This window comes from Hemitrygon akajei, chromosome 23 (genome assembly GCF_048418815.1).
Source record: "Hemitrygon akajei chromosome 23, sHemAka1.3, whole genome shotgun sequence".
In the NCBI taxonomy this organism is placed as follows: Eukaryota; Metazoa; Chordata; class Chondrichthyes; order Myliobatiformes; family Dasyatidae; genus Hemitrygon; species Hemitrygon akajei.
The window spans coordinates 42,767,163-42,793,378 of NC_133146.1; the positions used below are offsets into that span (position 1 = coordinate 42,767,163).

The 26,216-nt window shown below is 40.9% G+C and overlaps 1 protein-coding gene across 2 annotated transcripts in view; it reads right to left on the minus strand.

The window, feature by feature from the left end:
* Positions 1-5,953: 5,953 nt before the first annotated feature.
* Positions 5,954-26,216, minus strand: part of valopa (vertebrate ancient long opsin a) — a 36,176-nt gene continuing 15,913 nt past the window's right edge. Inside the window, exons 3-5 of one of the 2 annotated variants that reach the window (XM_073027524.1) lie at positions 17,624-17,741; positions 14,478-14,717; positions 5,954-8,941 (exon numbers count right to left, since the gene is read on the minus strand). In XM_073027524.1, coding sequence (XP_072883625.1) covers positions 8,723-8,941; positions 14,478-14,717; positions 17,624-17,741 — 577 coding nt within the window. In that variant the 3' untranslated portion in view covers positions 5,954-8,722. The remainder of the gene's footprint in view (positions 8,942-14,477; positions 14,718-17,623; positions 17,742-26,216) is intronic. The other variant, XM_073027525.1, reaches the window with a different exon arrangement.

Genomic DNA, 26,216 nt, shown 5'->3' on the forward strand with positions numbered 1-26,216 from the left:
AAAGAGACACACTCACCATTCTTCATGGTTTGCTGCTTAAGGGCTTCAGACACATTGTCCCTGTGCCTATGCATGTCAAAATCATCAGTCAAATCCACCAAGGACATTAAGGCATCTAAAAATGCCACCTAAGAGCAAGGCAATTCGTGTGAGTTTGAGAATGCAGCTGGGAGATTATGTAAAGCAATGCAGACAACTGCACAAAAATCATAGTGAACCTCTCTGTCCCATAGAACTCCCAGACTTTCCATGGTAACTTGCAGGCACAGACATTTTCAAGTTGAAAAGACACAAATACCTTCTCACTGTGGATTACTACTCACAGAATCCTGAAGTGTCCAAGTTGTCCTCTATATCCTCAGCAGCAGTTAAACAGCACCACAAAGCTGTACTCACTTACCATGGAATACCAGAGACACTTGTGTCAGACAACAGTCCACAAATCAGCTGCTCAGAATTCAAAGCCTTTACTGGGGACTATGAGTTCAAACACTAGACAAGCAGTCCACAGTATCCACAGACAAATGGAGCAGTGGAAAGAGCAGTGCAAACTGTTAAGAGCCCCCTTCTGAAGGCAAAAGACTCCTACAAAGCATGCCAGCTTTTGACTACACACCTCTTGTGATTGGCTACATTCCATGGGCCGGAGATTGAGAACAAGCCTTGCATCCTTCCTTCCCTCCTCCTACCTCACTTACTGGACAAAGTGAGACATTTTGAGACAACACAAATGAAGAGCACGCATGATCTCGGACCTCAAGCAAAATCTTTGTCGCCGCTCAGGAGCGGTGAAGCTGTTTGGGTTTCAGACCGATTCAACAAAGGAACAATAGTCCAGCAGCATGCACCATGATCGTTTGTGATCAGATCATCACAAGGTGAAAGCAGGTGGAACAAACGTGTGCTCATGTACCTTCAAAGTCCACGAAAGGTAGAGAAAGAAGTAAATGATGGCCACTTGCCTGAGATGGACACATCTATTTAAGAATCTCCATCCACTCCAACACTTCCAGGAACCTATACCAGATTGGTTTGTTTATCTGTCTCATCACAGAGATATACTCCACAGCCAAATAGCTTAGGGCAAGTGACTACAGAGGCAAAATAATCTTCTTCTCACTTTACCAGAATCTACCCTGACTTCCATTAGATTTAGTTTTTTTAAAAGAGTTCTAGTGTTGAAAACATTTCACAAAATGAGATTGTTCTTAAAAAAAATAAGAATTGGTGGGAAAAAATGGAGGAAATAAAGAGAGTGAGAGATCATTAAAAACAAAGAGAAAGACAGTTGTAATGTTGGTACTTCAGTTTTATGACAGTGGAAGGAGCATAAGTTATGTGCTATGGGTAAAATGAACAGAGTTGCTCAATTACAGTGACTACAATTTCAAGGCATTTTTATGAACAAGAAGTACATAACAATTTTTAATTTTTTTTTTCAAGAAGGGGAGATGTAGCGGGAGTTAATGGTCTAATTCCTATGTCAGCCAGTTAGTCAATCTTACATGGGAGGTGTTCACATACTGTACAAGCTGAGTTTTCAATAAAGTTCAGTTTAGTATCCTGCATGCTGGTGTCCTGGTGTGCTCTGCACTATCCCTCATATTGAACACAGCAACGTGAAATACAATTTTCTGTCTCAAAGCTCTGTCAAAGTGATTCCTTGGCACAAGAAGAACTGAATTTCCCCTTTTCACTATGCACTTATATATGACGAGGTCTCATGTTAATAATGATATCAATGGTGTGATGATACTTCAAATATCCTTCTTTAATTTTGCAAGCAGTTTGCATGAAGTATTATTTTTTCAAGATGCACACCAGCAAATTACTCTCTGAACCTTTCATGACAGACATCGTAAATTTTGAAATCTATTATTTCTGCGAATTGCATATGAAGGGTGGTAATAGCTGAAGGATCTGATTGTTCCTGGCATTTATATTGTATGTGCTTTTAAGCACCTTTACATTAAAATGATGAATATGATTGGACCAGAAGACATAGGCCATCAAGTCTGCTCCGCCATTCTGTATTGGCTGACTTATTACCACTTTCAACCCCATTCTCCTGCCTTTTCCCTGTGACTTTAGACATAATTACTAATCAAGAGCCTATCAATCTCCATTTAGAATGTACCCAATGACTTGGCCTCCACAGCCATCTATGGCAATGAATTCCATAGATTCACCATCCTCTGGCTAAAGAAATTCCTTCTCATCTCAGTTCTAAAGGAACATCCTTCTAATCTGAGGCTGTGCCCTCTGGTCCAACATGATCTGGTGTGAAGCAACTGAAGGTTTACTTGTGCTTTCATGTTCTCTCTTCCTGAAAAATGGTTACTTAGGAAAGTGTAAATCTGAGGGTTGAGTTCCCTTCTCTTATACTCCTCATGCACTACAGAGGATTGAAGCTCCGCAACCACAAGGATCGACTGACTTGGTTGCAGGAGGGACCGGATTGGCAGCTCAATATTTTGTGGTTCTGTTGTCTCAGATGTGATAGAGTTAGAGGGATTGAAGAGGGAGGGATGGTGTGGCCAGTCGGGGAAAATTTCACCACAGTGCTCAGTCAGGACGGACTGGAGAAATCATCTTGCGAGGTTTTATGGGTGGAACTGTTACGAATGAGGAGAAACTCTGATGGGCAGAAGGGTACAGAATCGCCAATGGCCACCCCCCCCCCCTTTTGGAGAATCGCAAGATCGCTATTATTTCGGGTCTGATACCCAGGAAATGAGAGAGATACACATCATGTCAGTAATGAGAGAGAGACAACGCAGGGATACACAAAGGTTGAAATGTCTCCTATTGACAAAGAGAGAGATTACTGCTATTGTCTCTTGAAGGAGGAATTGTGTATTGAGTACTGTACTATTCATTGAAACCCCTCAGGGGATGACCAGAGTGGTCTGGTTGAGGGATTGCATCATCCCAACCTGATCGACATCTGAGACCCCGTGAGTGAGGATAAAAGTCGGGTCTGGGGAACAACCCCTCAGACGCACCAGAAGAGACGCTACGAGACCGGTGGGGGCTTGTGTGTGTGTCCACCCTTGCCTGGGTGATGAGTCCTCCATGGAACGGTCTAGCTAAAGGAAGGATACGGATCAAGATCGTAACAAGGAAAGTCGGCAAGTTTCTCTCTCTCTCTCTCTCTCTCTCTCTCTCCAACAATTGCCACACGGTGATCAGCAATGACTGCAGCCTGTATGAACTGAACTGAACTTTATATTTCCATTGAACAATTCATTATCCCCTAGACAACGATAGAGCTTATTTCTTATTGATGATTATTATACCCGCACTTTTAGGTTTAGTATTGATGACGTATATTATCTGTATATTTGCATTGATATTATTTTTGTGTATTTTTACTAATAAATACTGTTAAAAATAGTATCATCAGACTTCAACAGCTACTCCTATCTTTGCTGGTAAGACACCCATTTACGGGGTTCGTAACAGAACTAAGAAAGCTCTGACCATGTTAATGGGGCTATGTTATAGATCACCCAATAGTCCGCAGGATTTAGAGGAACAAGCTTGTAGAGAGGTTGCAGATTGTTGCAAGAAATCTAAGGTTGTGATAGTAGGTGATTTTAACTTTCCATATATTGACTGTGGCTCCGATACTGTGAAAGGACTAGATGAGATAGAATCTGTCAAATGTATTCAGGAAAGTTTCCTTAATCAGGATGTAGAAGTCCCAATGAGAGAGGGAGAAATACTTGATTTCCTATTAGGGACTGAGTCAGGGCAGGTGACAGAAGCTTGTGTAGGGAAACATTTTGCATCTAGAGATCATAATGTCAGTAGTTTCAGGGTAATTATGGAAAAGGATAGGCCTGGTCCTTGGGTGAAGAATCTAATGAGAAATGCCGGTTTTGATGGTATCAGAAAGGATCTGGCATGTGTGATTTGCGACAGGCCGTTTGCTGGCAAAGGTGTACTTGGTAAGTGGGAGGCATTCAAAAGTGAAATTTTGAGAGTACAAAGCTTGTATGTGCCTGTCAGAATAAAAGGTAAGGATAACAGGTTTAGAGAACATTGGTTTTTGAGAGATATTTAGGCCCTGGTTAAGACAAAAAAGGAAGTGCATAGCAGGTATAGGCAGGTAGGTACAAATGAGGTACTTGAGGAATATGAGAGATGCAAAGGAATCAGGAAGACCAAAAGGCATGAGTTTGCTCTAGCAGACAAGGTGAAGGAAAATCCTAAAGGTTTCTGCAGATATATTAAGAGCAAAGTGATTGCAAGTGACAAAATTGGTCTGGAAAATCAGAGTGGTAATCTATGTGTGGGGACAAAAGAGATGGGGGAGATTTTAAATGGATCTTTTGTATCTCTATTTACTTAGGAGTCCATAGAAGTGAGGCAAAGCAGCAGTGGGGTCATGGATCACAGAGCTGGAGCTGTTTGATGTCTTGAGGCAAATTAAGGTGGACAAAGCCCCAGGGCCTGACAAGATGCCCCCTTGGTCCCTGTGGGAGGCAAGTGCAGAAATTGCAGGGGCCCTAGCAGGATTATTTAAATCAAGTTTACCAGAGGACTGGAGGACAGCTAATATTGTTCTGCTGTTGGCTCTAAAAATAAACCAGGAAATTATAGGCTAGAGAGCCTTACTCAGTTGTGGGAAAGTTATTGGAAGGTGTTCTATTGTATACGAGTATTTGGATAGACAAGGAGTGATTTGGGATAGTCAGCATGGCTTTTTGCATGGTAGGTCGTGTTTAACCATTATAGAGTTTTTTGAGGAAGTTACCAGGAAAGTAGATGAAGGCAAGGCAGTGGATGTTGTCCACATATGGATTTCAGCAAGGCATTTGACAAAGTCCCACATGAAAGCTGGTCAAGACGGTTCAGTCACTTGGCATTTAAGGTGAGTTAGTAAATTGGATTAGACATTAGCTTTGTAGTAGAAGCCAGTGAATGGTAGTAGACGGTTCCCTCTCTGACTGCATGCCTGTGACTAGTGGAGAGTTGCAGGGATTGGTGCTGGGTCCACTGTTGTTTCTCATTTATATCAACAATCTGGATGATAACGTGGTTAACTGGATCAGCAAGTCTGCAGATGACACCAAGATTGGGGGGTGTAGTGGACAGCAATAAAGCCTCTCAAAACATGCAGCGGGATCTGGACCAGCTAGAAAAATGGGCTGAAAAATTACAGATCCAATTTAATGTAGACACAGTTGAAGTGTTACACTTTACAAGTACCACCTAAAGTAGGTCATATACAGTAAGTGGTAACCCACTGAGGAGTGAAGTAGAACGAAAGAACCTGGGAATATATTGAAGTTCTATAAGACATTGTTGATGCCTAATTTGGAATATTGTGTCCACTTTTAGTCACCTACCTAAAGGAAAGATGTAAATAAGATTGAAAGAGTACAGAGAAAATTTACAAGGATGTTGTTGGAACTACAGGACCTGAATTATAAGGAAAGATTGAATAGGTTAGGACTGTAATCTTTAGAACGTAGAAGATTGACAGGCAATTCGATGGAGGTATACAAAATTATGATGGTAATCTGGAGATTGATTACACATGGGGCAGGGTGGGGGGGGGAGCGATAATCAAATAAGTAACTACAGAGGCTGGTTAGAGTGCAGAATGAGTTTCCAGTGCAAGTGGTGGATGCGATTTTGATTTGAAAGTTTAAGAGTTTGAATAGTTTCATGGGAGAGGATGGAGGGCTATGGTCCAGATGTAGGTTGATGGGATGAAGCAGATTACATGGTTTGGCACAGACTAGAAGTGCTAAACACTCTGTGCTGTTGTTTTCTGTGATTCTATGATTATATGACAGAATGGAGGAGACATTGAAACAAAGAGATCTGCAGATGTCACAACAAGGAAACATATCTAAGCAAGAGGATTATTTTTGCATTTTAATTCCAAAAGTCTGTAATTGCTTCTGATTGCCTCTTCAGACATTAACCCAATCCACCTTCAGACATGAACACAACATCCACACAAAACAAACATTTTCAATGGACCGATATATGGACAATAAACACAGGTTGAGGATTCAAGAAGCATTTATTGAAAGGATCACCATGCAACCTTTTCTCAAAGATCATGATCTTTCTTTGACAGCACAGTTCTGTCTTCTCTCCTACCTTTCAATAAAGGGATATTAACTGAACTTTCCATTCACCTTTCCAACTAATGACAAATCAACCCACTTCAACATCATCTGAGAGAAGGCATCAACAACCCATCTGTGCAACAAGAACAACGTGCAATTATGTATACACTCGATGGCCATTTTATCAGGTACAACAGTGTACCTAATAAAATGGCCACAGGAGTCAAACCCTGTGCGCTCTTCTACTGCTGTAGCCTACCCACTTCAAGGTTTGATGTGTCACGTGTTTAGAGAGGTTTGTCTGCATTCCTTGCTTGTACCGTATGATTATTTGAGTTACTGCTGTCTTCCTATCAACTTGAAACAGACTGGCCATTCTCCTCTGACCTCACTCATTAAAAATGCCTTTTTGGTTACAGAACTGTTGTTCACTAGATATTTTTTGTTTTTCACACTATTTTCTATAAATTTTAGAGACTGTTGCGTGTGAAAATTTGCTGGCAATCCGCAGTTTCTGAAATACTTAAACCAGCCCATGTGGTACTAACAATCATTCCGTGGTCAAAGTCACTGATATCACGTTTCTTCCCTTTTCTGATATTTGGTCTCAACAAGAAAGGATCCTTTTTATTATGTCTACATGCTTTTATGCATTGAGCTGCTGCCACATGATTGGCTGATTAGATATTAATAAACATTTATACAGGTGTACTTAATAAAGTGCTTATGGTATAACAAAATCCCAAGGGTAATCTGAAGTTTGATTATCCACAGGGCGCCGGGGGGTAGAGTTGGAGTAATCAAATAAATATCGATATTGGACTCAATAGCAGATAATAGAACAAATTGCCAAACCTTGTTAAAAATGAAAATAGAAATGAATTATATTACGGAATTAAGTTTTAAGCTTTTTTTAAAAAAAGCAATTTGGAAGAAAAGGGAGTGTTATAAAATTGATCAACACACACACAATTCTGGAGGAACTCAGCAGGCCAGACAGCATCTAGGAAAAGAGTGCAGTCGATATTTGGCGCGGGAACACTTCAGAGTCTCACAGAGTAATGAAGCTGAGCACAGGTTTGTATCTGCTCTCTGGCCTCGATGCAGCATCTGTCCCCAGTGCTGTACCTGCATTCTTGAGAGTCAAGTTTGCCGAAGCCTTCAGAACATCATAAAATTGATAGTTTCTTCAGCTGTTGAAATTTGCTTTTCTTAAAGGGAAATTACAGGCAGTGATGATAGTTCAGAAGTATATCCAGTAGTTTTATGAGCAGCACACAAAACATTGTTGTATGTTGCCAGTGCCATCTTGTGTGTACCTGTGAAACGGGGACACCTCTTTTTCCCTTATTAGGGAGAGAGAGAGAGAGCTGGTGGCATGTCGAATCACCGGGTGAATGAGTAGCCTTTGGGATACTACAAATCTGTGTCTTTATTGATGCTTTGCTGCACACCTGAATGCTCGGTGGGGGCTGCCGATGCTTTTTTGCTGGTGGTTGGGTGGTTCGTTGCTTTCTGCTGCTTATGCGTGGGAGGGGGGAGCTGGGGAGGCTTTGGGGTTCTAACACTTAACTGTCATACACTCTTTGGGGCACTCCTCTGTTTTCATGGATGTTTGCGAAGAAAAATAATTTCAGGATGTATATTGCATACATTTCTGTGACATTAAATGTACCTATTGATCCCGAGGAACATTGTTTTGTTTGGCAGTATACGTGTATATAGTGGAATAGCAATAAACTAGAATAAACTAGAACTTGAACTTGACACCTTTGAAGTGTGTTGAAAATGGCCAGATGAGGGTGGGTCTAGTGAAGCCTGCTCTCTCGCCAGCTCCAAAATGTACTGATTTCAGAAACTGACCCCTAAATACCATATGAACCCAGAATGATTGCTTAATTTTAGATTTCAAGTGGCAAAATTGGTATCAAATCAACATTACAGATTGAGTACCACTGAAATCTGACCACTCTGAAAACTTCAGTGCAGAAGCTAATACTGCAGTAGTCAAGCATTTGGCTGACTCACATTATATCTGGACGTGTGCTTCAGCTATCATGTCCCTACTCAAATAATGTGAATAATTGATCTTAATGTCATGGTACACCATTCAGTAGCTTGAATCTATGATTTCATGTCACATTGAGTTCAGAAATCTTTGCAAAAGCTAGCAAGCAGTCTGTTGGCTGGTACTCAATTCATAAAATGATGTTCTGAGCTGAAAAGGTAATTGCTCCTTTTAGTCTAAAATATATGATATTTTCAATCCAATATCTATTGTGTCATCTTAATACTTGAAATAATTGAAGCTGCAGTTTCTACTTTGAAGAGTGTGTACAAAAGCTGAAGAATCACCTCAACCACATAGTTCCAAATAGCAACAAAAATTACATCTCTACATGAAAAGTATGATTAACAGATTAAGCAGCAATCATGATAGAACCCCCTATTCTACAAATATTGACAAATCTTCACATTGCTTCATTATATGAAGCATTATTCTTGGCATGGTCAATGTTTTCTTTGTGAAAGAAGTGAATATTGAAAACTTGGATTACAGATCTTTTTCATCCAATTTGCAGATAATGGATTGCAACAATTTAATGCAGTGTGTTACTGGTGCCTTGTATTTAAACTGGGCAAACTTCATTCTCGGGTATTGGCTGCTGAGCAAAGGTATCACGTTTGCTACACTCTTCATGTTTTGTTGCATTAACATAAGAAGTCTTCATTCTTGCAACAGTGGACATTTCGCTCCTATTATGGTTACCACCTTGCATTGCATGGTCTGCTGTTGGGTTGGCGTCAGATTCACTGAGGCTGAACATTTGCAGCACACATTGCCTAAACTGGATAAAGATAAGAAAAGATCTGTAAGTCAAATGTAAGAAAAGCTTTAATAATTGCTGTCTGAATTTTAACCTTTATACTGTACTATTATCCTGCCAAACATGAAAGCAAATTGAAATAGGAAACAATTGCTATACCATCTGTGGAGGAAGAAAGTGTCCGTTTCTAGCTGGTGAATGTTTCTCCAGAAGAAATGAGTACAGTTTCATCAGAAACAAACTTTAACCTTTGCTATGAAGTTTTCTTTCTGAAAACATCACTCCCCTATTAGTTGGAAAAAATTGCTTCATTGGATTAATAGCTGAGATTGATAAATGGAGCCCAAAATAAACTGGAAGTACAAATTAGATTGAAGATGACTATTAATACTTCGTTAAGTTCTGATTGTTTTTTAAAGGCAGGGCTACCTTTTGTTTTTTGTTACAAAGTGTAACACAGTATGATTTGAGGTTACTCGTCAGCTGCACAAATTGAGAATTTTTCAAAGATACCATGTAGAAATAAAATCCCACATCACTTAGGCAGCAGTTCCAATTTTACTTATGATCAATTGAAGGATTGAAAGATTTGCTTGAAAGATTTTATTGGATTTAGCTAATGCTTTGTGGCAACAGCATTACATCTTGCAATCTCTCTGAAGTACTCTGATGAATTTGCACTGCCAGGCACTTTTATGTTTCAAGGTTTCACACACCAACTTTCATCTGAAAGGTGAAAAATTGAACTGCTTTCAGATCTATTGCAGAGCTTTCCTATGGCCTGTGATGACAAGCAGAAGGGAGCCGGTTAGGCAGGATCTGCTGTTGCAGAATTTACATGTGCTGGTGCTTTGATGTTTTAACCTAGATTCATAATGTATATATATGTATCTATATTTTCCTTGTATTGAGACTGCAGTCTAGCATTATAGGAAATGGAAGGAAATTTTGAATTTCTGTCAGTGGAACAAGTTGTTATTATCTCTGACAGCCTTGAGGTCATGGATCAGAAACACACATGTGCACAACATAAAAGGCAAAAGATCATCTCCTGAACAATCCACCTTCCCCACTCTATTAAGCACCTCCTGCCCCATCCCTGGCAGGTGATGCACCATCAATAACTCACGCTGAGACATAGGAAGCGAGATATCGGCTTTTATTGACTGGAAGAATAAACAGCACTACATCCTGGGGAAAATGAGGGAGAGCAGCAGCCCACAGTCGCCTTTATACAGGGGTCTGTGGGAGGAGCCACAGGAGCAATCAGCAGGGTCTGTGGAAGGAGCCACAGGAGCAGTCAGACAGGTATATCTAGTTCACCACAGCAGGGTTTGTGGGTCTCACTCAGAAAAGCAGGAGGAAGTCTTACCCCCCGCAGCCTACAGAGGAGAAGTCAACATGGGTCCCATCAACCACTTCAGAATGTGCAAACCTAAACTGGAAACAATGTTTGCATTCTGAGAAGAAGAAAAGATCCAGATGAAGATACGACTAGGTTAGAGAAGATAAACTCCCTTAGGAGTTTGCAAAGATTCTACATGACGTGTAAAACTTTGACAAGTTCTATAGATGTGTACTGGAAAGTTTATTGACTGACAGCCTGGTATGGAAACACCAATGCCCTTGAATGGAATATCCTACAAAAAGTACTGGATACAGCCCAGTCCATCACATGTTAAGATCTCCCCACCACTGAGCACATTTACATGAAGCACTATTGCAGGAAAGTGGCAACAACGTTGTCGTTCACACACTGGTTGAATGTCCCAGCTTTTGCTGTTTTTCATTGATTCCGTTATGGTTGTTATTCTATTATGGATTTATTGAATATGCCTACAAGAAAATGAATCTCTGGGTTGCGTCTGGTGACATATATGTACTTTGATAACAAATTTACTTGGAACTTTTACTTTGAACTTTCAGCTGCCCACATTACACCTCAGTCTATTAGTGGTTTCTTTATACTTTCTGCATATGCTACAGTTTGACGGAGAAGGGTTCCATGTCATAGAAAATGGAAAGAAAGTACATCTTGTGGGATGTTATGCTGCCCGAAAAAGCTTAGCGGTTACACCTATTATAGGATTAAAAATTCTGACCATTTTATTTGTCATTTGGGCTCACAGTATTGGAATAATGAATATAGGTTGGGAATGCAATGAAACAGCAACACAATATTTCTGCTGGACACTATGACCAGTGTGAACCCACAGTACAAAGTCCTGATGGAGCTATACAGGTGTTAATTCAGAAAATCAGCAGCATCTTTAATGGTACAAGCTTCTTTATGCAGAAATCCTTGTCTTGGATAAGGTCACTGAGGCAGAAAAACAGGAGGAAGTCTTACTCCCTACAGCCTACAGAGGAGAAGTCAATGCCCTGACAACAGTGGTGCCAAGAAAACAACCTCTCCCTCAGTGTCAAAAAATCAAAGGAGCTGATTGTGGATTACAGGAGGAATGCAGATAGGCTAGCCCCTATTGACATCAATAGGACTGTAGTTGAGAGAGTGAATAGTTTCACGTTCCTTGGTATACACATCACCAAGGATGATAACTGGAATGTATATACCGGCTGTGTGATGAGAAAAGCACAATAGCACCTGAAGAAGTTTGCCATGAGTTCCCAGATCCTCAGGACTTTCTATAGGAGCACCATCGAGAGTATCCTGATTGTCTGTGTCCACGCCTGGTCCAGGAGCTGTATTTCCCTCAATCACAAGGCATGGCAGAGAGTGGTGTGGACAGCCCAGTTCATCTATGGATGTGAACTTCCCTCTATTCAGGATATTTACAGCAGCAGGTGCATAAAAAGGGTCCGGAGGATCATCAGGGACCCCAGCCACACCAACCACAAACTGTTTCAGATGCTTCCATCTGGAAAACGGCACTGCAGCATTAATGCCAGGAACAACAGGCTCCTGGACAGCTTCTTTCACCAGGCCATCAGATTTATCAATACACATCGATCTGATTGTGTATCTGACTGTACATTGTATCAGACTGTACATATGTGTATTCAAGACAATCCTTATACTTAAGCATTGCTTGTACTTAGCAATGGAGACACAACATAAAGATTTTTACTCCTGTATGTTGTGAGATGCATGTAAGAAATAAAAAAAAGTCTAATTCTAATTCTAATTCCTTGATACCTCCAGATATCTTGAATCTGTTGACCTCTCTATGTGAAGGTAGATCTTGTCGATAAATCAGTGGTAGGTTAGTAGTACACAAGTTCTTCACAAACTGACATAGATAGTAAATCTGTAATAATGACTTCTTCAGCATAACACCACAAAGAATATGTGAATATTAACTGAATTACTTAAATGTAGTCAAATAAAATAATCTACCTTTTATTGGAATAAATGGCAGAAAAGAACATATTCCGCAAATCACCCAGATATTTTCCGGCATTTCGTAATTGCTTCCAGTACTGGCTATTCTATCAGATGCCAAGCTGCCTTTCCCACACTACTGTCAATAGTCTTGATACCATTCAGAACTCTGCTGCTTACATTCGAAAAAATCCCAAATTCCCAGCATGGTTAAACAATGTGTAATTTTAGAAACTGATCTACGGTAACTCAGGTATCACTCGTTGGGCTAATTTTGTATGCAAATGAAATCAATTCTATCACTCGTATTTGCTTAGCTGTATCGGTAAATTTTGACAATTCTGGACACTGTGTTTACCATATCTTGATGTTGTATTTTGCAATGGTTCTTCCTTCCTTATACAAATGACAGTGTGCGACTGCACTTAACAAATAATAGCTGTTGGTTAAGCTCACCGTTCCCACACTTCCCACTTAGAAAATGAAGGAAAATAGAGTGGGAGAGGGATAAATAAAAGCTATAAGGGTGTGGGAGAGGAGCGTTTCACACGGGTAGAAAATTAAGTTTGCTTTTCCAGTCAAATTTTTAACATGAAGCAATCTATTTTTTCCAGTTAGTTCACATATAAATAGAGAGCAGAAGTAGCCTATTTCAATATTTGGCACAATAATTGCTGTTACGATTGTAACAATACTCTACATTCTTTTCTAACCCTGGCAAACACTGACTCTGCTTCTGTCGCCCATTGAGAAAAATAACCAGTTATTTTTACACAAAAACCCTTAGTTCTCGGCTCTCCCACAGGAGGAAACATAATCTCAACATGTACTCTGTCACAATCTGCCAGATCTTTTATCTTTTGGGGTCTCTTTTCTTCAAAAAAATTTTTGGAGCTGGTGTGAAATTGTAAAATCCTTTATGATTTATTTCATGAAAGTATTATTAAAATTTTCAATTAAATTGACAAACAAGAAGAGTGATTAAGAAGGGTTATGGAATACTTGCTTTTATTAGTTGAGGTATTGAGTTCAAAAGTCAAGAGGTTAGGTTGCAACTTTATAAAACTCTGGTTAGGCCACATCTGAAATATTGCATACTGTTCTGGTTGCCCTACTATAGGAAGAATGTTGGGGCTTTGGAGAGGATGCAGAAGAGGCTTACCAGGATGCTGCTTGGTTTAGAGGGTATGTGCTGTCACGAGAGGACAGATAAACTTGAGATGTTTTCTCTGGAGTGCCGGAGGCTGAAGATAGATCTGGTAGAGGTTTACAAGATTATGACAGGCATAGACAGTGGACACTTAGTATCTTTTTCCCATGGTGAGAGGGGGTAAGTTCAAAGGGGACGTGAGGGGTAAGGTTTTACTCAGAGAGTCGTGGATGCCTGGAATGTACTGCCTGGTATGGTGGTAGAGGCAAATACATTGTAGGCTTTTAAGAGACGTTCGGATAGGTACATAGATGTTAGGAAGATAGAGGGATATACATATGGTATATGTAGAAGGGATTAGTGTTCGGGCGTTTTTAATTTGCTTTTTAGCTGGTTTGGCACAACACTGTGGGGCAAGTGGCCTGTTCCTGTACCATGTTCTAAGTTTCTATAAACTGCACAGGGATTTGTCAAATGACATTTGTTATGCTGTTATGTTGTTGTACGTTTTCATACCTTGTAGTGCATCGAGCAACATTTTTGCTGTTTCCGTGACAAAGTGACTGATTTTTACGAGGCCCAGTTGCTAGCTCGATGCTCAGCCCAGCACGGATGGAAAGCGTGTAAGGACCCATCCGGATTCAAACCCAGGACCATTTGCCGTGAAGTCCAGTGCTGATGCCACTATACCACCAGCTGATGTATTTGGTATGTATTTCCTCCATCTTGGCAACAGTTATGTGAAAAGTTATCTATATCTTATTTATATAAATGCATTTGTACCCATCAACATTTTAATTTATATAATTAATGTGTTGTGGTAGGGACATTAAGTAACATTTGGCTTTCCATGTTTAACACCATATTCAAAATACTGTGTTACAACACTAACTTCCCAATAAATTTGCAAAATATCTTCAAATGCATGTGGTGTAATCACTGCCGCACAGTTCTATCATTGTTATTTGTATAGCAGCAAGTTTGACTCTTATCACTGTTACTGACATATATATTAGCAAAAGCAAGCTTTTTTCACTGAAAACCTGGGTGAAATAATATCGTACCTGTTTGTTCATAAACACATAAATGACTGGATTATAAACTGTAGCAGTTTTTGAGAAAAAAGCTGGTATTGCGGCCAGCCGAGGATCTAACTCAATGGCTGGACAAGCAGTCACAGTTATGGAGAAAGCTGCGTATGGGGACCAGCAGAACAGAAAGGCCAGTATCATAACAATAACCATCCTGGTGACTTGCTTTTCTGGTTTTCTTGCTACTCCCAGTCTCCCTTGTGTACTTGATACCTACAGCAAGAGAAGGTACAGTATAGTCAACTGCTCCATCCTTAACGTTGTCTTGCATTTTAGTTATTTATCTGTTTTCACACAAATTTCAAGGCCAAAAAATCTGTAAATACTTGTAACCTTTCTGATAGCAGATTTCATATTTTCTCCATGTCAACTTTATTATGAGCCTTTTGAAATACTGAAATTTGAAACAGTGTAGGGAAATGTATCATCATGCACTTTGGTGGAAGGAATAAAGGCATAGACTGTTTTCAAAACAGGGAAACAAGTTCAGAAATCAGAGCAACAAGGGGACTTGGGAGTCCTTGTGCAGGATTCCCTAGAGGTTAACTTGCAGGTTGAGCCTGTGACCAGGAAGGCAAATGCAATGTTAGCATTCATTGAGAGGACTAGAATAAAGAAGCAAGGATGTAATGCTGAGACATTATAAAGACCACATTTGGAGTATTATGACAGTTTTGGTCCCATATCTGAGATAGGATGTGCCGGCATTGGGGAGGGTCCAGAGGAGGATTACGAGAACGATTCTGGAAATGAAAGGGTTAACACATGAGACATTTGAAGAGTCTGGGACTGTACTTGTTGGAGTTTAGAAGAACGGCGGGGAGGGGGTGATCTCAATGAAACCTATTGAATATTGAAAGGCCTAAAAAGCTTGGATGTGGAGAGGATGTTTCCAATAGCGGGAGTCCCTAAGATCTGAGAACACAGCCTCAGAATAGAAAGAGATCCTTTTCGGACAGAAATGAAAATGAACTTCTTTAGCCAGAATGTGGAGACTCTCTGGAATTCATTGCCACAGTCACATGTGGAGACCAAGTCACTGGTCAAGTATTTCCAGAGCTATTCATCACGGAACGAACATTCTAAACCAACTGGGAATAAAACTAAAGATGATTATATCTTGTTTTGAAGTGCTGAGGCCTGAAAGGAAATCTTGTCAGGTGAGAACCAAAACAAATACTACCAGGAAAAGGCTGAGAAACCCTTTCACAGAAGGCAGAAGCTCATCCCACCACTTGTTATCTGGAAAAACTGATCCTTCTATGCTTTGAATATCCTTGACATTCAAAGTTTGAAGGTCTACAACTTCTTCCCTCCTCCATCAGATGTCTGAATGGACAATGATCCCATGTACACTATCTCACTACTTTTTTTGCTGTCTTGTTGCACTACTTATGTAACTGAATTTTATATACATTTCTTAATTATATATATGTGACTAAATTATTTATTAATTTTAAAATTTATTATGAATTGCAATGTACTGCTGCTGCAAAACAACATACTTCATGACAATTACCAGCGATACTAACCTGATTCTGATAACAATGTTTGGAAACAATACAGACCAAATTCTTTCCATTATTTAATTAAACATGTAAATGCTCTAAGTAATTAGTACCAATGCAGCAAATAAAAATAATTTTAAAATGCAAATAACCTCATTTCGAACTGCTTGCCACAGCAACGTTTTTATACAATGTCAGTGAAGGTAAAGAAATGCAGGTTGACTTCAGGAAGGGGAGGGAGTGTGCGCACATGCCAGTCTACATTGGTGAGTCAGCAGTGGAGAGAATCAGCAGCTTCACATTCCTGGGCATTAACTTATTAGGTGACCTATCCTGCGCCCAACATATAGATGAAATCACAAGAAACCTCTGCCAGCATTTTTATTTCTTAGAAGGTTGAAGGGGTTCGGCATGTCACTGAACACTGTAACAAACTACAGATGTACTGTTAAAAACATTGACTGATTGCACCATGGTCTGGTGCAACTTGAACCTAAGTAATGATAGAATATCATGAACTCTGCCCCCTGCACCACCGGCACTTCCTTCTCCACCATCCTAAGTACCTATGCAGGCCGCAACTTCAAGAAGGCAGCATGCGTTATCAAAGATCCCTTCCTTCTTCCAGCTGCCATTGGACAAGAACTCCAGGAGCCTAAAGTTCCCACACTGCATGGTTTCAAAACAGTTGCCCCCTTCATCAATTTGTTTCTGGAACCAACCTGCACAAGTATAATCACTCCCGAAGAAGAGCAACATCATGACCACTTTTCACCACTACGGGCTTCTTTATTTCCCAGTTGTTCCTTCTTGTATAATTCTGTTTAATTTCTGTTTACAGTTTGCTTTCTTTTGATGTGAATGTTTTCTTGTGACTCTGATGCCATGTGCCTGTGATGCACTGTAAGATTTTCATTAGGACCTGTACTTGTACATGTGAAACTAAACTCAACTTTTGACTTTCTTCCTTATATCTGCAGAAGTGCCATTCAAATAATTATCTTTTAACTTATCCATATAATATAGCCTTGCTGAAGGCCATTATTTATTGCCTTTCTTCTGAGGAGGCAATTAGGTCCAGGGTTGGATTCTTCTAGAGTTAAGTGTAGACTATACCAGGAAGGATCATACATTTATCTCCAAGGACAACAGTGAACTAGACAGGCTTTTGTGCAAAGCCAGCTTTTATCAACACCAATTTCTTTATTTCAGATTTATTTAATTACTGGAATTTTAATCTTCCAAATGCCATAATGGGATTTAAGCTCCTGTCTCTGGAGAAACATCTCAAATCTCTAGATGCCTTTGCAGTCAGTTCACCATTAAGTTACATTTTCTTGGGCTTCAATCCTAAACCATGTGTAGGCCACTTGTGAAGACTCCAGTATAAACTATAGCAACACAGGGATCTATGAAGGAATCTCAAACTTGCTGGCACTTACAAATTGTGTTCTATATGTAACTACTGGCATTTTGCAGTAAGCTCCAGCTCAGTTTGAATAAAATGATAAGGTCAGATTTTTATTAAGAAAACCAACACACCATAAAATTAACATTCTTGAGATTTATGATTAAGCCAAAAAATAGAATAATTTGCTTTGAATAATTTACCTTCCTTAGTTTCCTCAACAGCTTCCCATAAGACACAAATATAACCAATAAAGGCATAATGAAGCAACTTGTAAAAAGAGCAATAATGTAGGTGTGATCATTGAATTCTCCAGAATACCTGCAAGAAATAAAACAGTTGTATTGACTATCAGTGTATTAATTACTATTAAGCACAGATGTTAAAAACTAGAATGCAGCACTGTTAAAATCTGATAGTAGCCTTACAACACACAAAAAAATGCTGGAGGAATTCAGCAGGCCAGGCAGCATCTGTGGAAAAAAGTACAGTCAATGTTTCGGGCATCTGCAGATGTTCTCTCATTTGTGATAGCAGCCTTAAACACTACAACATTGTTACTGCAGTTGAAGTATTGTTTTACATGGCTCAAGTATGATAAACTGTGTTGTTTACATATAATGTCACATTAATAACTTGCCTAATTCAAAAAGGACATCACATGTCCTTCCAATTACAGGAGCTTTCTGTAAAGAATATTCAACATGATTTCATATCACTTAACAATCTAATGCCCTAATCTCATCCTCCGCTGTCAGAACAAGGATAGGTTTCCTCATGTTCTAACCTACTACACCATCAGCCTCCACATCCAACATCTCATCCTCCATAAATTCTGCCATCTCCAATGGGAACCTATAAGTAAGCAATCCTCCCCCCCCCCCCCCCCCCCCACCCCTCTTCTTTCCATCAGGACTGCCCTCTACGTAACTTCCTTCCCAATGATGTTCCTCCTGGCACTTATCCCTACAGGTGGGGCAAGTCCTATACCTCCTCCCTTACCACCGTTCAGGGCCTCAAACAGTCCTTCTAGATGAGGTAGCTCTTCACCTGTGAATCCATCGAGGTCTTCTATTATATCCAGTGCTCTCGCCGCAGCCTCCTCTGTGTTGGTAGTGTCGCCGCAGCCTCCCCCGACTGCTGCGTCAAGAACTTTCACTCCGTCTGTCACAAGAGGCAGGATCTCCTGGTGGCTACCCATTTCAATTTGACTTCCCATTCCCAATCTGACATGTCTGTCTATGACCTCCTCTACTGTCATGGTCGGAGGAGCAATACTTCATATTCTGTCTGGGTAGTCTCCAACATCAATTTCTCTAACTTCTGGCAACTTCTTTCCCTCCTCCTACCCTCTTGTTCTGGCTTCTGTTGCCTTCTTTTCTGGTCTTGATGAAAGGTCTCAGCCTGAAACATCGTCCTTTTATTCCCCTCCATAGATGCTGCCTGACCTGTTGAGTTCTTCCAGCATTTTGTGTAGGTTCATCTAATGTAAGTTCTCCTTAGCATGATTAAACTAAGTCACAAGAAATTTCAAGGGAAGAATTCTGCTGAAACAAGACATAATGCCAGAAATTATATATATTGCCATAAATACTTCCATTATCATGGAAATGTGTGGAAACAGAAGTGGAGAACTAGATTGCCTTTTTCATCCATCTAACTATTCCCTCTCGGCTCCTAAACGCAATCCTACGATTGATGAAGGCCAATGCACCACATGCTTTCTTAACCACAGAGTCAACCTGCACAGCAGCTTTGAGTGTCCTATGGACTCAGACCCCCAAGATCCCTCTGATCCTCCACACTGCCAAGAGTCTTACCATTAATACTATATTCTGTCATCATATTTGACCTACCAAAATGAACCACCTCACACTTATCTGGGTTGAACTCCATCTGCCACTTCTCAGCCCAGTTTTGCATTCAGACATTGGCTTTGTGGAATAAGCCAGAGAGTAGTTGTAGATAGTTGCATCTCTGACTGGAGGCATATGCAGGTCTCTGTACACCACAGACAGTTCTGAGTAGAGACCTCACATATGTAATGAACAGAAGTTAATGAAAAATGGGATGACTTCAAAGTTCAAAGTAAATTTACTATCAAGGTAAATATATGTCACCATACATAATCCCGAGTTTCATTTTCTTGCAGGCGTACTCAATAAATCTATAGAATAATAACCATCACGGAATCAAAGAAAGACCACACCAATTTGGGCATTCAACCAGTGTGCAAAATACAACAAACTGGCAAATACAGAAAAAAAATAATAATAAATAAATAAGCAATAACTATCGAGAACATGAGATGAAGAGTCCTTGAAAGTGAGACCATTTGTTGTGGGAACAATTCAATGATGGGGCAAGTGAAGTTGAGTGAGATATCCCCTTTGGTCCAAGAGCCTGAACCTGGTGGTGTGAGTCATGAGGCTCCGGCACCATCTTCCTGATGGCAGCAGTAAGAAGAGAACTTGGCCTGGGCGGTGGGGCCCTTGATGATGGATGCTGCTTTCCTGCGACAGTGTTTCATATAGTTGTGCTCAGTGGTGGGGAGGGCTTTACTTGCAATGGACTGTGTCATATCCACTACTTTTTGTAGGGTAGTCCATTCAAGGGCATTAGTGTTTCCATACCAGGCTGTGATGCAGGCAAGTCAATATTCTCTCTACTACACATCAATAGAGGTCTGTCAATGTTTTAGGTGCCATGCTGAATCTCTGCAAACTCCAAAGAAAGTAGAGGCACTGCCATGCTTTCTCTGTAATTGCACTTACATGCTGGCTCCAGTGCAGGTCCACAAGATTATATCACCAAAGCATTTTAAATTGCTAATCCTCTCCACCTCTGATGAGGACTGGCTCATGGACCTCTGGTTTTCCTCCCCTGAAGTCAATAATCAGCTCCTTGCTCTTGCTGACATTGAGTGAGAGGTTGTTGTTATGGCACCACTCAGCCAGATTTTCAATCTCCCTCCTATATTGTGATTCATCACCACCTCTGATTTGGCCTACAACAGTTGTGTTCTCATCAAGCTTGATTATGGCATTGGAGGCTGCAGTGGGAGCACTGGATAAGCATGAAGTGAGTAGAGCGAGGGCTAAGCACACAGTCTAGTGGGGCACCCCAACCGATGGAGATAGTGCGGGAGATCTACTGCATAAAGCAAACAATGAAGATCTCGATCATGTATCATTAACTTCAGCGTGAACATATGCTGCTTAACAGCATGCTGATAATGAAACAAGCAATGATGAACTAACAATTCAAGGTAATTGTAAATATTCAGTGGAATTCAGTGGAAAGTCGTGGAATTAAAATTTTTAAAGCCTTTTGATCATTGGTGGGATCACTCTGCTACGGAGAGCAAAAGGTCTGCCGCTGGGCCGAGAGAATGTTACCCCAGTTTTCTGCGTTTTGAATATGGACTTGGACTATAGATGTTTTCTCAGTCTTATATTCTGTGTTGTCTGCCCGATCTTTCTCATTTTTTTGTGTATGGGGAGGGGGATTTGCGGCTGGATGTGCCTGTTCCATTTTTGTTCAGGGAGGAGGGATTGGGGGTTGATAACCGTGCTGCTGTTCTTTTCTTTCTTGGTCTCGTGGCGATCTGGAGAAGGAGGATTTCAGAGTTGTATACTTTAATAATAATTAAACTTTGAACCTTTGATCCTGAGAACCAGAACAAGTCTGTGATACACCCAGCACCCAGGTCACCTTCAAAAGTCAATGCCTCAAAAAGGTGGATTGTTTGGTTATGGACATCCATCACCTAGGACTCTTCTTTGCTACCATCAAGGAGGAGGTATAGAAGCCTGAAGACACAGACTGAACATTTCAGCAACAGCTTCTTCCCCTCCGCCATCAGATTTATGAACGGACAATCAACCCAGGAATATTACCTTAGTATTTTTTTTCCTCATTTTTGCACAACTTATTTCATAAATTATATCTATATTTCCTATTGTAATTTATAGTTTTATATATTATGCATTGAAACGTTCTGCTGCCACAAATCAACAAATTTCACAACATATGCCTGTTACATTAAACATGATTCTAATTCTACTTCAGATGTTGTCATCCTAATGAGTGAGCTAGAGATGAAGTAAAGACGCTGTCTCTATTCTGAATATCCATGATGTCCTAACAACACTGTGAAGGAAGTCAAGGGTTTCACTTTGTGAGATTGCCACAAGTAAAGGTCTTATTCCAGAACACAGGGTTTTTGTGCTTTGATGATGAAGATGGCATCCGTCTGTCTCAAAGGACAATGGGTGTCCACTAGGGGGCAAGCGTGGCCTGAAGGTATGAAGATCCTTGGATGCCCTGTCATCAAGATCCCTCTTTCAGCCTCACCAATATAATCCAAAGGAAAGCTTATGAAGCAATACATTTGGCAGCAGCTTGGCTGCAGGAGCTGCCGGAAGGACATCCAGTGACATTCAGCTGCCTTAGGGGCTCCACTCCGGATTCTGGGTTTACTCCCATATCCTTCATCTCTCCTGAGGCTGCCCACAAGGCAATGGGGCTCCAGGGTGTATCCACACTCCAGTGGGCCTGCCTGCTAGGTGTGCAGGCAAAATACATCCTCCCCATCCTCTGTAGTTCAGCCTGAGTCAGAAAGGACTTCCGTTTCCACGTGTTGCCAGCGAGGAAGTACTACATGAGGCTTGATGTCGGAGAGGCTCTGTACTGGCAGGGAGAGATTTACACATTCAACTCTCCTCTTCGCAAGGCTGCTAGCCAGCAGTGGAAAAGCGGAGAGCAAGAGTAACCAGCACTACCCACTACCACACCAGATGCGTCACTACAACCATTTAGTACACTACTTTAATAATGAGATAATCAACTAATGATGGTAATCCATTATTAAATAATTATCTCACTGGAAGAATTCTTGTGAAAATATCTTCATATAAAGCCGGTCATTAGTTCAAAAACGATGCCTTGCATTCACTGACATGGATATATATTTTCAGCCGAAACTGCAGCCTGGAAAGTTTAATGATGTCGAGGCAGTTTTCTAGTAGCTAAACTGCTGAGGGTCTATTTTGCAACTTACTTTCTCATTTACAATTGAAACTTCAAGACATTACCGTGGCTTTCATCCCTGTATTTCCTGAACATTTCTCATGAGGGAGGCTATGGGAAGCATTAAAATGGGGTAATGGAGTAATACCAGCTGTATTGCCCTACCATTGACCTAATACAATCAATAGGGTTGAATGACATCCTTCTATGCAATGACCATTCTAAGGTAATTTCAACAAGCATGGAAACAGATCAATCTGCCTTCACTTCAGTTTATGTGGAATCCATCTCACTTCATATAAGTGGACTTCATTGAAGTCCTTCTTCATTAAACATAGTTACTACCCTCCTCCCACCACACCTTTCTGCTTTTATTTATAGATACACTGCAGAACAGGTCCTTCTGGCCCAATGAGCCTCACTGCCCAGCAACCCATCTATTTAACCCTAGCCTAATCACTGGATGATTTACAATGACCAATTAACCTAATAACCATCAAGTCTTTGGGAGGAAACTGAGCACCCAGAGGATTCCCATGTGATACAGACATCACTGGAATTGAACTCTGAACTCCAGAACACCTTGAGCTGTAATAGTTTTGTGCTAACTGCTACTCTACCATGGTGCCCTAAATTCTGGGGCGTTATTACAAACTCTTGAAGCCTAAGTTCTGCACTCAGTCCAAAATGTAACACTTCAAACTGCTGCAGCAGATGCAAGTTCAAAAGAGCTGTCTGCATTTTTGAAGCAGGCATTTTTTTAATCATATGATATAAGCAAAACTCACAGCTTCCAAATTCTAGACAAGGATAACCGAATATCTTTGTTGTGTGAAGGTATATTTCCTCACCAAATAGCATCATATCTGTAATCCCTTCATTTCAAACACTTATTGATCTAACTTGTATAATCCCTTGGGTCAGCTTCGGAACTAAACCAAACTAATGATGGATAAGTTGATGGAGAAGATCCTGAGAGGCAGGATTTATGAACATTTGGATTTGCATAATACGATTAGGAATAGTCAGCATGGCTTTGTCAAAGGCGAGTTGTGCCTTACGAGCCTGATTTAATTTTTTGAGGATGTGACTAAACACATTGATGAAGATAGAGTAGTAGATGTAGTGTCTATGGATTTCAGCAAGGCATTTGATAAGGTACCCCATGCAAGGCTTATTGAGAAAGTAAGGAGGCATGGGATCCAAGGGGACATTGCTTTGTGGATCCAGAACTGGCTTGCCCACAGAAGGCAAAGGGTGGTTGTAGACAGGTCATATTCTGTATGGAGGTCAATCACCAGTGGTGTGCCTCAGGGATCTGTTCTGGGACCCCTAATGTTCGTGATGTTTATAAATGACCTGGATGAAGAAGTGGAGGGATGGGTTAGTAAATTTGCTGATGACACAAAGGTTGGGGGTGTTGTGGAGGGCTGTCAGAGGTTACAGTGGGACATTGATAGGATGATTCATTTTGGTAGGTCAAATATGATGGCAGAATATAGCATTGGCCTTCATTAATCGTGGGATTGAGTTTAGGAGCCGAGAGGTAAAGTTGCAGCAACTATAGGACCCTGGTCAGACCCCATTTGGAGTATTGTGTTCAGTTCTGGTTGCCTCACTATAGGAAGGATGTGGAAACCATAGAATGGGTGCAGAGGAGATTTACAAGGATGTTGCCTGGATTGGGGAGCATCCCTTATGAGAATAGGTTGAGTGAACTTGGGCTTTTTTCATTGGAGTGACAGAGAATGAGACGGGACCTGATAGAGGTGTACAAGATGATGAGAGGCATTGATCGTGTGGATAGTCAGAGGCATTCTCCCAGGGCTGAAGTGGCTAGCATGAGAGGGCACAGTTTTGGAAGTAGGTACAGAGGAGATGTCAGGAGCAAGATTTTACGCAGAGAGTGGAGAGTGCGTGGAATGGGCTGCTGGTGACGGTGGTGGAGGCGAATATGATAGGGTCATTTAAGAGACTCCTGGACAGATACATGGAGCTCAGAAAAACAGAGGGCTATGGGTAACCTAGGTAATTTCTAAGGTAAGTACATGTTCAGCACAGCTTTGTAGGCCAAAGGGCCTGTATTGTGCTGTAGGTTTTCTATGTTTCTAATATCCTGGTAGTGCACAAAGTATACAGTTCCTTAATTTAAAATAATAATTGAATCGTAATATAAAACAGATAGCTCAAGCATCCTCTGAAGTAAAAAAATCTGGAGCAAAGAAAAATTCTCACTTTCTGCTATCCGCATACCATAGCAGATAGCTGTATCATCCATGGGATGATTTAAAACAATAGATCTTGTCTTCTTAAAATCCTTCTCCCAAATCTGCAGCCTCCATTGTCTAGAGCAGTGCATTCAGTTTCCCCTCAGATTGCAAAATATCCTTTATTATCATGATATCAGAATCAGAATCAGACTTTAATCGCCAAGTACCAATGCACATACAAGGAATTTACTTCCGGCAGATGTTGTCTCTCTGCTCATAACAATAATAATGATAAATATAAATGAAAATATAGATTATACATACAGGTAGTGCAATCCAAGTAATAGTTAGCCGACAGTTAACTGTTCAACAAAGTGACCGCAGTAGGGAAAAAACTTCTCCAGTGCCTATTAGTCTTAGTCTGGAGGGATCTGAAGCGCCTACCAGACGGAAGCAGATCAAACAGTCCGTGCGCAGGATGGGAGGAGTCCTTTATGATGTTCCCCGCCCTCTTCTTCAACCTGGAAGAGTACAGGTCCACAATAGAGGGCAGGGAGGCTCCAATAATGCGCTCGGCAGTCCTCACTGTGCGCTGTAGTCTGGTTCTATCCTGCTTGGTGGTGGCTCCAAACCACACAATGATGGAGGTGCACAGGACAGACTCAATGACTGCAGTGTAGAACTGCAGCAGCAATTCCTGAGGCAGACCGTATTTCCTCAAGAGCCGCAGGAAATACATCCACTGCTGGGCCTTCTTCAGGATGGCATCTTCAAACACCCATCCTTACATGTTTTGTGGGAAGCCTCACCAGCATCTTCTCTTGAGCTTTGGGGAAGGGTGGCAAAAGTCTATCAAACCAATCGGATTCCGAACATAGTTTTTTAGTTGTTTGTAATGCAAGGAATAGCTGATGCTTTCCTACAAGTTGACTTATAATATGGTAACAGAATGAAGTTTGTTGGTTTTCTGGAGTTTGCAGGGAATGCTGGAATTAATACATGGATCTACGGATATTTCCCCATACTGGGTGCTAATTAGTGCACGTGAATGTAGAAATCCTGAATTCTTGGCTCCTTTATGCCAGCCTACTTCTTTCTACCTGTTTGGTAGTCTTTGACCAGTGACCAATCAGGAGATCAGAAGCTTGAGAGGACTGAATTTCACTCAGGTTCACTGGCTGAGTATAAAAGGCAGCAACTCACAGCAGCTGTTTGGAGCTCTGACCAAAGCACTTGGGATTGATTAGCAAGAACAAACTGAAGGAAGGCAGGGGCAAGTGGAGCGGCCATTGTTGGAGTTGAAAGAGTGGAGAATTTGAGGCTTTGGCTCTTCGAGACTTCAGCGAAGAGAGGCTCCAGTCTGCGAAGCCAAAAAGTAAAAGCTGTAGGTAGAGGTATTTTCCCCTTCTTTACATTTGCTCAGTCAGAACAGCAGAGATGCCGGGCAGGATAGTGGGATAGTCATCTTGCAGTCCCTCATGACTACAACTGCGAGAAGTGCATCCAGCTGCAGCTCCCAACAAACTGCTTTAAGGAGTTGGAGCTGGAACTGGAT